The sequence below is a fragment of the Hipposideros armiger genome, unplaced genomic scaffold, assembly GCF_001890085.2.
Source record: "Hipposideros armiger isolate ML-2016 unplaced genomic scaffold, ASM189008v1 scaffold_1082, whole genome shotgun sequence".
In the NCBI taxonomy this organism is placed as follows: Eukaryota; Metazoa; Chordata; class Mammalia; order Chiroptera; family Hipposideridae; genus Hipposideros; species Hipposideros armiger.
In genome coordinates this window covers 41880-55855 of record NW_017732432.1, presented here as the reverse complement: position 1 = coordinate 55855, position 13976 = coordinate 41880, and the positions used below count along the sequence as shown (strand labels likewise).

The following is a 13976-nucleotide window of genomic DNA, read 5'->3' as shown; positions in this document are numbered from 1 at the left end:
GTGTGTAGCCAGCAGCCAGTGTGAGCGGCCAGCAGCCAGTGTGAGCGGCCAGCAGCCGCAGTGAGCGGCCGTCCAGAAGCCTGCGACTGATGTGCCTCGCCCGGGAAGAGCGCAATGATGGTGCCAACTTGGACCAGTGAAGCAACGTCCTCCACAACTAGACTGAAGAACAAAAGGACAGCAACTTGTCTGTTCCAATTCGCCAGCGCTGTTCCCATCCCCCAATTCCCCAATAAAAATCTTAAAAAAAAAAAAAGAAATAGGTATAAGGAGGCACTCTGATGGACAACAAGGCAGTCTCCTTAGTTACCTTGCTAAGAAATAGCACTATATTGTCTCCATGCATTTTGGTAAAATAAGATTGAATCAGATGGTGATTGGAGGCATTGAAAAATGTAGCAATAACCAGAATTCTCTGATCTAAAGTGTCATTGGTTCTGAAGATTTCCTAGAGGAGGTATTATTAGGTCACATTTGTGAATTTTAGACAGGGCATATCAATCAGAAAAAAGAATGACAACCCAGAACAGAAGCAGAGAAAATCTGTAGAAGCAGCGGTCCAGGGAGGCAGGCTGCCAATTAAGAGAAAAGTTAGAATTTCCTGTGCTGTTTATTCTGTTTGTATTTGGTCACTAAGTAGTTTCCCTTAGCAAATAAAGTTTGATCTGGGACAGTATTAGTAGTGGGTAGAGTCATAAACAAAAGATGTTCGTTCATATAAGAAAACATGAAGCATCACTTTAGACATTCAAAGTAGCAGAAGCAAAACAAAGTCACCAATCAGAGAAGGAAAGTCAGAATGCATAACATATAGAAGGAATAAAATGGTTCTCATAAATTTCGTCAAATGATTTTCTTGCCTAGTAAGCTTTTAACATACCAGTATTCTCTCTCTCTCTCTCTCTCTCTCTCTCTCTCTCTCTCCCCCCACTAACAACATAGTGTTAAAAAAAATGCAACTGTTGACTAGTCATCATTAAAAAAGCAATTCAATGAATAATGATAATTTTTTGTCTATTTAAATTAAGCACAAATTTGGGAAACAATACAGTAATCTATGCTAAATGTTTAGATTATGTAAATGGAATATTAAGAATATGAATCTAAAATGTACATTCTATTCAAGTTTATGTAACTAACACTCATTAATACTGTTAAGGTTTAAGTCCCTATATGGTGAATATAAATAGAGTATTATTTCATGGCTAAAATATTTCCTTCAGCAATGCTTAAGTCTTTAAATATTTAAAATATTCTTACTACATTCTATTACACTTCTAGGTTTGTGATAAAAGGTCTTACCAGACCTGCCCTTCCACATTTAAAAAGTGAATACAAAAACAACTACTCAAAGGTTCTAGAAAATAAACAAAAGCAAGAGATTTTTGAGCAGACTTGGAACTTGCAAGACAGGACCAGCAAGGAGTGAATTTGCCATTTTTAAGGCTGTAGTCTGAGGGCAAACTGCAGCTGCAGTGACCTGTCATCTTTCTGGCCTAGAAAACCAGAGAATAGGTCCCATAGGCATAGGTAAGTGAGAAGGGAATCTCAGAGGACAAAAAAAAAAAGCCAACAAAAGGTAACTCCAAATTATGTGTAAACACTCTGCCTTGTCTCATGCTGACCCTTGAAACAGAAGAATGGAGATAACAGAGGAAATATCAGTGAAATTGAAGAAAAATTAATATCAATTATTCAATTGGGAGAAGAAAAGATAAAAAATTAATAGAAAAAAATGAAAGGAGTCTTAGGGACCTATGGATAATATCAAAAGGTCTAACATGTTTCACTGGAATCCCAGAGAAAATGGGAAAGAAAAAATAATTGAAGAAATTAATGATGGAAAATTTCCCAATTGTGGTGAACAGCATAAGTAAATAGATTCAAGAAGCTCAGCAAATCCCAAAACAAGATACATATAGACATATACAAATGTATTCATACACACACACCCACGCACACACCTCCCCGCCCCCGCCCCCCGCCAGGCACATTATAGTCAAACTGGTGAAAATCAAAGATAAAGACTAAGTTTTGAAAAACAGCCTTAGAAAAAATACACATTACATACACAATATCTCAGCATTGTCACAACAGCCAATGTCTCATCAGAAATTACAGAGACCAGTAGACCATGGAACAACACCTTTAAAGTGAATGAAACCATTAATATGAAAAAATACTTACATTAACTAGTCTTTCAAGACTAGGGATAATTAGAGATGTTTCTCCTCCTTTAACATTAGGATCTTTCTGCATTTCCTTAATAGCTTGCAATATTTCTTTCATACCTTCTTCAAGTTGTTTATTTTCTTCAACTAATTCTTTTACTAAAATTACATTTTTTTATTGATTGAATAGATCTTTTTCACAATTTACACTATTTTATATAGATGACAAATATTTCACATACATTAAAAATAACTATTTGTAAAATGCAAATGCAAATAAATGTACAAAAAAAGTTCAACTATAAATCCAATGTATATAGTTGAGCAAAATGATACATCTATTGAAATCATATGCATATACATATATATCTCAAAGCTCAAAGAAATAAATCATACGCATACTTTTCCTTCACTTTGTATTAAATTTTTTAAAATTTTGTTTACTTTCATTAGAGAACAAAAGAAAACAGACTTATTTATGACCATAAAAAAATTCAGATTAAGAATATTCTCTGAAAATAAATATAGCAAGGCAAACCAAAGGGATGAATGAGAAAGACCATCTATACATTATGGAGGTAATTAAGGCTAAAATAGATTAGGAAACAGAGAATGTTTCAAAGTCCTTTCAGATTTTCAGTATAGGATAAATAAGTATAGAAAAGTAAGAGATAATAGTAACTTACATTTATTCTGAAATTTGGCTATTGCTGTTCTACTTCTTTCTAAATCTCTTTCCTTTTCAATTAGTTCTCTTGAAAGAAATTCATTCTGAACAAAACATAAAGAGAATAAAATTTTTTCAAATAAAATATCACAATATTTTAGTTTTGAAGTTTTAAAAAAGTTTGATCAACTGAGGTTTAACACACCAAAGCTACAAAGACATAGCAGCTGTCATAAAAATCAAATAAAATCTAAAACATAAAACAGAAGGCGATCCCCGTCCCACCTTGTCCCTCCCCGCCACAGCCACGGCAAAAAGCAAACAGTTATAATGAAGGTTTTTGTCTTTAGTACCTCGATCATCTGTTTTAATGGTCTGCCTTTACACTACCTGTTCTGCCTGGCTCCTATGACGTTCAAGCTCTATTTCTGCATTTCTACTCTGTGCATCCTTGATCAATAAATCCTGTGCTATGACTTCATTCTAAAGAAATAGTTAATAAATTAGGCAAGTCAGCGAGTTCATATTAAATGTATTGCATTTTTAGAATTTTAAAAAATAGAATGTGCATAAATTAGTGCTAATGTACAAATATGAAAAAATCTTATCATAATTACTACTTACAGAACTTTGTTAGAGAATAAAAAAGAGTTAATGAAAAAGCAATCTCAGGAATATAATTTGGAGGAAAGCTCACCTGAGATCTAAGAAATACTATTTCTCTCCGTAGCTGTTCTATAAGATTTTCAAGTGGATCTATCTGAGATAACTTTGATTGGGCAGTAATAGGCACATGGTCTGGAAGATTAACGTCAAGTGTACTTTTCAAAATCTCTGCCTGTAAGGGTACTTCACTTTTTCTTATATCTTCTTTCAAACTGGTATCAGCATATTGTATTTGGGTCTGAACCTCTTCATCTTCTGATGTTGCTACTTGTGATTTATCCAAGTCAGTTTTATTATCATAAATTTGTTGACAAAATATCGCAGATTTTTGTCTAAGTGATAACTTCCCCAGTAAGTCTGAAGCTGCTGATAAGGCTTGTAAAGATGAATGGCTTTTTCGTATGAAACTAGTCTGCTCAAGGGCTTGATGGCTTCTTGATACTTTCTTCACAGAGTTGCCAGAAAGAGAGTACAAGCAGTCGTTTATTTCTTCATGACTCTCCCTACTAAAGGTATTCACTAACGATTCTAGATTTCCTAACGATTGTAGACAGGGTGCTTTAAAAATCTCCCTTATTGTAATAGTTTCTGGAAGTGACTCTTTTACTTGTACAGATGAAGAATGTCTAGTTAAACAAACAAAAGGATCCACTTCATTTTCTACACTATGATGAATTTCAGATAACATTCTTGATAATGATCCTACGGTCATATTCTCTTCTGGCTCTTTCTGATGTGATTGTGGAATACTGAATGATGCCCTCCTATGCAGCAGCTCTATTTTATCTGAACTTCTAATCTGTATTCAGAGTAAATAATGTCTCATTAATCAATCTTTGAATGAACAGGTTATTTAAATAAGCAAACTTTTTTCTTTAACAACTATAAAAAGAAGTAATGTCCAAAACACGTTAATGGGGCAGAAACGAAAGCACTGATAACAACAGTTTCTTTACTCGCTTTGACATATCAAATACTGTTTACCTTTGATTGTGCTTCACTCATGTTTTTGAGGCTCATGAAATCAAATTTTCTTTCTCCCATTCTATTCTCTTGAGAAAGATTTTCTGTTAAGTGTAGGTCCTCAACAGTTCCTACATATAAAAGATACAACAAATTAGAAACATAAAAATAACTCTCTTACTATTCCAATACTTTAATTCTTAAAAACTAGAATCAAGTTTTAACTTAAACAAAAGGTAGAATAATTATTTCCACAATCCTTGATCCACGTGTAGCCTATACAACCTTTTCTGATTTAACTTACTTTTAATAAGATATTAATATGAGAAACTAATATAAATTTTACCTTTTCTATCATTCCTTGCCCATTTTATATATTAAACTGTTTAATATATTAATAAATTATGAACTTTTGCCCTTCTATAAATTTTTTGATATACCATAAAAACCATAATGCTAAACAAACAAACAAACAACACTGTTATTCATAGGTACTTAGGGATTCGGGTCACGTTCAAAAAAATGTCTTCTCTATGGTCTTCAACAATTATTAAAAAATTTAAACAACTGTTCTCTATATCATGTAAGATAAACAAAAAAATGTTAGTTTTTATTCAACAAAATATTATGTAGTAAAGAATAATATACAAAGAAAGATTTCAATGCATAGCTCTCTTAAGGAAAGAGAAAATATTAACAGTAATATGTATTAACATAAAAATTATTAAGTTTTATCATTACTAATCATACCATATGGATTGTCTAGAAATTAAGAGACTTTACCATAAATTTTTCAAAAGTCCATGATTCTGAAGTTTTTTGTTCACTTGTTTTATTGTTTTTCATTTTTTACCTGTTTCAGCTTTAGGACTGAACCCAATGACATTCATTGTATACTCTTCATCAGGCCATTATTTTCATTTATTAAACTTGTAGAAGAACCTTGGTAATAGAGTGATAATATTTCTAACATACAGAAAACTTCAGATCCAGACATTTCTTTTTTCAATGATTCTTTCATTTATTTATTTTTAATTTTTATTAAATTTATTGGGGTGACATTGGTTACTAAAATTATACAGTTTTCAAGTGTACATTTCTATAATACATCATCTATATATTGCATTATGTGTACCACCCAGAGTCAGTTCTCCTTCCATCACCATATAATACGACCCTGCAATCCCTCTTCTGGTATCTACCCCAAAATCTGAAAACATTTATCTGTAAAGATATATGTACCCCTATGTCCACTGCAGCATTATTCACGGTGGCCAAGATATGCAAAGTGACCTTAAATAGATGATTGGATAAAGAAGATGTGGTATATATATACACAATGGAATGCTATTCTGTCATGAGAAAAGATGAAATAGTGCCATTTGTGACAACACGGATGGATGTTGAGATTATCATACTCAGAGAAATAAATCAGACAGAAAAAGTCGAGAACCACATGACTTCATTCATATGTGGGATATGAAATTGAAAGCAACAAATGAACAAGACAAACAAACACACAAAAAATCATAGACACAGACAACAGTTTACTGGTTACCACAGGGGGGTGGTGGTAGGAGAGGGTAAAGGGGGCCAATGATTCTATTAAAGGTTTGGAATAACTGAGTATACCTGAAGTTGCAATTCCTTTTCCTTTTTCTTGAGCCATTTGGCGAATTTTTCTTTTCAGATCAAGCCGTTCTTCCTCTAGACTTTCAATCTACAAAGTATAAACTATTAGCATTTTTGTTTTTTTTTTTTAGTTCAACCAGGAAAAGAACCAATTGACTACTGTACTTGCCTCTTTCAAAAGTATCTGGTTTTCAGCTCTGTACTGCTGCTGTTTTAACCTTTTACTATTTCTAAATTCTGTTAAATCAATCGTTGTCTTCGGTTCAAGGCCTAAAATGTAAAGTAATATGATTAAAATCTTATCAACATTCAAATGAATTACAAAAACTTCATATAACAACTGGTTATCATCAAGCAACTGGTTATAATCTATTCAGCATCACTAAAGAACGGGGTATAGTTTATGCAAAGATTTTCCTGATGTTTGAATTATAACCCTCCAAGTTTAAAGTTTGTCACAATTATTAACGGGGACCCTGACAAAAACATATTAGGATCTGTCTTCTTCTCCATGTTTGGCTGTAATAGAGGTACTATAAATGTAGTAATTAAGAATAGAAGCTTTGGAATAAAACAGAATTGGGTTCAATTCCCACTTTCAACTATTAAGTAAGTCGTAGGGATAATACTGTGTGTATTTTTTTATTTTTTGGCTTCTTGTCAGGGGCATAATAAAATTAACCTAAATAAAGTACTTAGTACAGTTCCTGGCACATAGTAGTCATTATTAATATAAATATCAAGAATATTATCTAACTAATAATTTCATTATACTTGATAAATACCAGTTAATGCTTTCTTAGAATTAAAATGATCATCTGCAAAATCTGTTCTCTAGAGGAAGGAACAATAAATATTTTTACATATTATTCATTTGTAGAAAGTGTCTCCTAGTGTGCCCATCTCCTAACTTCCTATTACTTAAGCAGCTATGTTCTGACAACCAGATAGCAAGACTGTCTCAAGTAATTACAAACCAAATTTTGCAGCTTTTAAAGTACAGAAAATCTGGTGTTTGTGACAGCTCTCTGGATGGCTCAGCCATCTTTAGGAAGTTCTAGGTTGAAGTTGGCTGTGATCTGATAGGGCAAGTTATCAAAAGTCTGACTTGAGGTCCTAGTGTGACTCTGGGTCTTGGTTAGATACTTTTTTAGAGAACAGTTTTTGCAGATGATCAGTTTAATTCTAAGAAAGCATTAATTGGTATTTATCAAGTATAATGAAATAATTATTTAGATCTTCATTTTCCTTTTAAAGTAGTAATGTAGATTGAAAAGTCATAACTTAACGAACTAGTAATATTCACTAATAAACATTACTGAAATCAACATATAACTCTCAAGCTATATTGATTAATTACTTCTTAGAATCAATAAATTATAAAAGTCAAGTACTTAAAAGTATTAAAAATGTTTAAATAGTATTTCTAAATGTCCTCATAAATTCATCTCAAACAACATAAATTTATTTTGCAAACTAACATGGTTCATACAGACCCCACTTTTCTTGAAAAACAATCTAAGGGTTAACTTCTAATATGTGGCATTAACTTAGTAGACTTCCATTTTTTTAAACAGTTGCTACTCAGGAGATGCTGGACTGCATACAGTAGCACTCCCAGCCTGTCTGCTCATGTCTGCTCATAGTCCCAACCCCATCAAATCCCTAAGCCCGCTTCAATCAGAGTAGCACCACTTTTGTTTTAAGTATTTTTATAGAAGAATGTATTTGGAAAAAAAAACAAAAACATTCAACTATTAAAAACAATAAACAAACAAAAAGAAAAACTAAAAATGACTTGACAATGAGGGTTGAGCAAACTACATATATCTTAAAAGATAACTTACCCACACGCTCTCTGAGTGCCTCATTTTCATCAAGGAAATCATTGATCTTCATCTCAAGTTTATTGATTTCTTTTGTCAATGCTTCAATCTCTCGATCTCTTATTTTAATTTGGTTTTTACAATTCTTTATTTCAATAACAGCATCTTCTAAACCATATACTCCCTAAAAAAAAAATACTCAATCTAATTTAAATATAACATGGTTTATGTGAATAAATTATCAAATTCATGAATTTATTTTCTTATTAAGTGTGAGGGGATGTGCACATACACTTAAGATTTACATCTCTAAACTATGTTCTTTATTGTGCTTTTAAGAAACAAACCGGTAACAACACTGATGGAAAATGGAACAGTTGCAACTCCCCAATATAGCACCCTCATGGCAAAGTGACTCAGAATATTACATGTAAAATACTTCATGAAACATAGAAAATAGTGAGGGTGAATCAGCGATACCATTAGAAGATGTATGTTATTAGTTGCCTGACTTAGTGGTAATCAGATTTAAAAATATAAAAAGTACAAAGTAAGCCTGTGTTGGCATGGTAGGTGACAGAACTGTCCCTGTTCTAACTTTTATCAAATTAACCAATGGTGTCACATCTAATTGGTGGCACAATGACAGATTACAGAGAATCTAATCCTGCTGTCTCACCAAAGCTGATTACCTGGGCTAATGGTTTGAAAACAATTCTCCTGCCAAAAAGTAAATGCTACTCAAAAGTTTGAATACTTTAGCATAAATCAATTAGGATAACCTTTTTGATAAGATACTTCTGGGATGGTTTTAAACTGTATGCAGTAATATCATAGAACAGTCTAACTGTGAGTGGCAAGAATAATTCTAAACTCCTTAACTGACAAGATAAAAATACATACCGATTCATAATCTTTTAATCGCTTCAGAGTCTCAACTAGTTCTTTATCCTTTTCCCTAGCATCAGCCTCAGCCAGTTCAGCTGTTCTCTCAGCCTCTTTAGTCTTCTCTTCTAAAATCTGAATCTTAGATTGAATTTTCATATAATGAGTCTGTTGAGAAAGTGTTGAAGTTCCTACAGAGTAAAAATAAAAATCATAAATGAATTAAATTGACTCCTTATTCCTTTAAATCACTAGTTCCAATACGGGGAGCAGGAAAAGTGGTAATATCATTTAAAATGTCATTTTAATATTATCATTTCATATTTGTAAAATAAAGTTATGATTTGTTTTTATCAATAAAACAAACTAAAAAAGTAAAGTTCAATAAAATCTTCTTAGCTGAAGGGGTGAGGATTATAAAAGATGGCAAAGCACTGCTTTACAAGGAACGATCATTGTGTCAAAGACTGCTAGCTGTATGTTCCTAATATTCAACCTACTGTTTGTCCACTGTAATAGAACTATGGATTTTTAGCTGGACACACGGCCACTTGAAATAAACACTAAATGTCCATTTATACTCCAGCTCCTATGTGTGGTCACATGGCTAATGGGATATAAACAGAAAGGCCATGTACATATGTCAAGATACGTTTTTAAAAGAGGGAAGTGAATCTTTCTTTTCTCCTTCCTCCCTCCTGCCAGCTGGAATAGGAATATTGAGGCTGGAACTCAGTCTTCTTAGAACATGAGAGGGAAACCACATGTTGAGATGGGCAGAGTAACAAGATACAGGGGGCATGATACCTGATATCTGTGCAGCTCTCACAGTAACCCTTAACTAGTTGCATCAACTTTGTTTATATCACAGAAAAATACATTTTTTATCCTGTTTAAACCATGTTACATTTGATTTTCTGTCACCTGCAGCTAAACTTAATCCTAACTAATAGCTAAAATAAAAATCCCTACTTGTATTATCTTACCAAACTGTTGCTCGACTAAAATACAGTATTTCTATCATTCTAAAATTTACTGACACAAACCATTCTGATATTCACCCATAATAAGCATCTACTGATTTATAGGGCATATATTTATGTACAGGCATTCACTAATGTGGGAGATCACATGTGTATGAGAAACGAGCCCTGCTCTCTGGAGAGAATGTGACAGAGGCTGCGCTGTCCCCAGTATCGATTCTCCCTCTCTTCCACATGACCGTCCCGGTATTTACCTGCTTATCCTTCGGTATGTGCCCTGTGCCTCTTGCCCCCTCTGCCTCCATCTTGCTGTTTGGGGTGTGGATGTGAAGGTAAAGCTCCATTTAGGATGAGGCAGACGAAGGCAACACCCTTCTAGTGTAATTCAAATTAGAATTTCCTAATTCCAGACCACTGCACAAGTGAGAATAAATTTCTATCTCGATTTTGCCAGCATTTTTCAGATGTTTCTGATAGCTAAACCTAATCCTAGCCAATGAAGGGAGAACATCATTAGCTGTCATATTTACAAGTTAAATTCAAGATAAAGAGTACAGTCCAGTACACACACCTTCTGTGACTATGGACTGACAGAGGTGTCATTAGATAAGACCTCTTCCTTATTGGATAGCAGAGACCAACCACCATTTTTTCTCCTGGTGACTAGGATATGCAAAACCCATAACATCAATCCTCTTTTTTGAGTTGTTTAAGCTGTCAAAGCATAATTCTAATACATAATATGTGAGCCTTGATGCTGTTCAACAATCACACTGCATTTCCCCAGTCTGTTCATTCTTCCAGATGACCACTTGACATTTTCTCTTTCTATTCTCTTCTAAAACGTCTGATCCATCTTCCCTTATCCTCACTTTCAGCTGAGAACCTTGCTTCCTGTTCACTGAGAAGCCAGAAGCAATCAGCAGAGTTCTGCAGGCTCTCACCATCAGGATGTCTGCCCAGCCACCCGCACCTGTTACCATGGATGAACTCCTTGCTCCTAAGGCTGACTATCACATGGGGACACCAGATTACCATCCCACTGCCTTCCGGACATTGCTCCACAAGTTCTCACGCCCCTGCTTCATCAATTCATCAGCTGGTTCTTCTTTAATGGATCTTTCCTATTAACCTAAAAACATGATTATTTCTTCCATTTTAAAAAGGAAAATACTTTCTTCACCCTTCTTCACACTCATACAACCACTCTATTTTTCTCCATTTCTTCATAGAAATAGTCCTCAAGATTCTCTATTGGGTTGTCGGAAAAGTCATGACGTATTTTGTCTATGTTTTTAAAAGGTCATTTATTTATATAAAGAACAAAGATCAATTAATGATATATTGCCCGTTTTGTTTGGTAACCTTTTGCCATCTTTCAGTGAGCTTCATAATTCCTTGTTCATTGAAGGACCTATCTTTATTCACGGAAAACTGAACAAGGTGCTGATTTACAGCCTCATCTGAATTGAACTTTATACCATGTAAGGAGTTTTGAAGCGAGCGAAACAAGTGGAAGTCTGATGGCGCAGGGTCAGGCGAGTATGGTGGGTGTGGCAACACATCCCATCCAAGCTCCAATAATTTTTGACGGGTGATTAAACTTGTGTATGGGCTCACGTTGTTGCGATGGAACACAACTCCTTTACAATTAACAAGCTCTGGACGTTTCTGGATGATGGATTGATTCAAACTGTCCAACTGCTGACAGTACACAGTTGAATTGATTGTTTGGTTCCTTGGTAGAAGCTCGAAAGACACAACACCTTTAAAATCCCACCACACTGAGAGCATAACCTTCCTCTGATGAATGTCTGCTTTCGAAGCAGTTTGAGGCGAATCATCATGTCTGGACCAAGACCGTTTGCGCACCACATTGTTGTAAACAATCCACTTCTCATCACGTTATCAGTCGCTTCTAAAAAGGATCGTTTTCCTCACATTTAATTTTACAGATGTTTATATGCGCCATCAAATGAACTTCTTTGAGTTCATGTGGAACCCAAATATCCAGCTTGCTTACATATCCCAGCTTCTTCAGGTGGTCGTGAACGCTTGAATGATAGATGTTCAATGTTGCTACAATCTCTCGTGTCGTGTAACGTGGGTTTGACTCGATCAATGCCTTTATTTTGTCATCATCAGCCTCAGTGGGCCTCCCTGACCGAGAAGGGTCGTTGAGATCAAAGTCACTAGCACAGAATTTCGTGAACCATCATTGGCACTGACGTTCTTGTAGAGCATTGTCACTGTAAACTTATGCAACTTTTCACAAGCTTGACGTGTGTTCTTCCTTTTATGGAAGTAAAACAGTAAAATATGGCAAAAATGCAGTTTGGTCTTCCATCTTCAACTTGTTGTAAAATCTCCAAAACTTAATCAAATCACTCAATTTTTTTTTTAGAATGAAGCTAGAACTGTCAGCTGTCAAATGACATAGCAATAACATAGATGCAAATGACTTTAGTACTTCCAAAAATGAACTAGTGCCATCTGTTGCAAACATGCGTCATGACTTTTCCGACAACCCAATATATTTGTTCTATTTCATCTTGAACCATTTTCTCTTGAACCAAAAATGACCACGCTGAATCCAATGGTCAAATGATTTTCAGTGCTCATATTCTCTTGTCAGCAGCAATGAATACAGCTCTGACCACGATTGCTTATTCTCTTCCTTGATTACATTCCTTATGTGGTTTTCAGGACTCTGTACGTTCCTGGTTTTCCTCCAATCCCTCTGGCCATTCCTTTTCAATCTCCTTTGGGTGTTCCTTTTCATGTCAGCCTCTAAAGTAAAAGTATGATGGGGCTCAGTCTTTAGATATTTTTCTTCTTACCCAACATTTTCTCCCTTGATGATCTCAGCCAGCCTCATTATTTCAATTATCATTTTTATACACATAGCCTAGATTGTTCTTCTGAAGCTCAGACTTTTATATGCAAGTACTTAACACTTTCGCTCAGATATATAATAAGCATCTTAAACTTAGCATGTCCTATTGAATTAAGTACCTGATCATCTCTAAACCTTATCTTTTCACAGCCTTCCTCAGTGTTCAGACTAAAAGTCCTAATAACTCTTTCTCTCACATCCTACAGCTGATCTGTCAGCAAATTCCATTTCTATCACCTTCAAAATACATCCGGAACTGACTACATCTAATAACTACAAAGCTACTATCCTGCGGTAAGCTACCATCACTTCTCACTAGATGTTATTATTATCATTATTAATGTGAGTGCAATAGTCTTATAACAGGTGTCCCCACTTTTGTCCTTACCACTCTGATACTCATACAGCAGACACAGTCTAAGTCAAATTATATCACTCCAGTCTTCAGAAACTTTCTTTGGTGCCCTTTCTTACTTAAAAAAAGCTCAAGTCCTTACATTGAACTGTAAGGCCCCGTATGATATGGCCCCTGGTTACCTCTCTGACACATCACCTATTACTGCCCCACTTGCTCACTCTGCTCCAGCCATGAAAGCTTCTTTGTTGTTCCTCAAACATGCTTGATACACTCCTGCTTCAGTGCCTTTGCACCTGTCCCCACAGCTTGGGACGTCTGCAAGGCTTACTCCCTCACCTGCTTTAAGTCTTTGTTCAGATATCTCCTCAGTGAAGCTTTTGCTTCATTACCTCAATTACAACCACACCACCAACCACCACCACCATTATTTCACTTACACTTACAAAAATCCACACAGATTCACTCGCTGGTTTCCATTTGTGCCTTATTTTTTTTTTATCTTCAACAATTGTAATAAATATATCATAAATCTATTATGAATAGATTGTATTAACATGCTCTCAAATAACTACAGTATGGAGTGCTGTGAAAATATAAAACCACTGATGTTTAAGGGCTTATATTCAGAGGATTAGATGTGTTAGGCAAGGTATTATGACCCAGGGTAGGGAGAATATGATAAGATATTAAGTTGGGTGAGATTAATTCAAATGTTGACAAGTCGAATTACTTCTGAAAACTATCTGCAATTCTGCTACATTGATCAAAATTTTATTCTCTTCCATTCTATGTTAATTATGAAAAGGGGGTTAAATAAATATATTCAATTATTTCACCATTTTTTAAATTCTTTCATACAACCAATCTGGTAATAGAGATTAATATAATTTTCATTAGAGAAAAATTATAGAAAATATCCCCATCATTTA

The 13976-nt window shown here is 34.6% G+C and overlaps 1 protein-coding gene across 2 annotated transcripts in view; it reads right to left on the bottom strand.

Annotated features, from left to right (window-relative positions):
* Positions 1-13976, bottom strand: part of CEP290 (centrosomal protein 290) — a 100947-nt gene that overhangs the window by 59244 nt on the left and 27727 nt on the right. For both annotated transcript variants that reach the window (XM_019632126.1, XM_019632125.1), the window contains 7 exons: positions 8829-9001; positions 7947-8109; positions 6269-6369; positions 6100-6187; positions 4489-4598; positions 2858-2942; positions 2188-2330 (listed from right to left, as the gene is read on the bottom strand). In XM_019632126.1, the coding sequence (XP_019487671.1) occupies positions 2188-2330; positions 2858-2942; positions 4489-4598; positions 6100-6187; positions 6269-6369; positions 7947-8109; positions 8829-9001 (863 nt within the window). The remainder of the gene's footprint in view (positions 1-2187; positions 2331-2857; positions 2943-4488; positions 4599-6099; positions 6188-6268; positions 6370-7946; positions 8110-8828; positions 9002-13976) is intronic.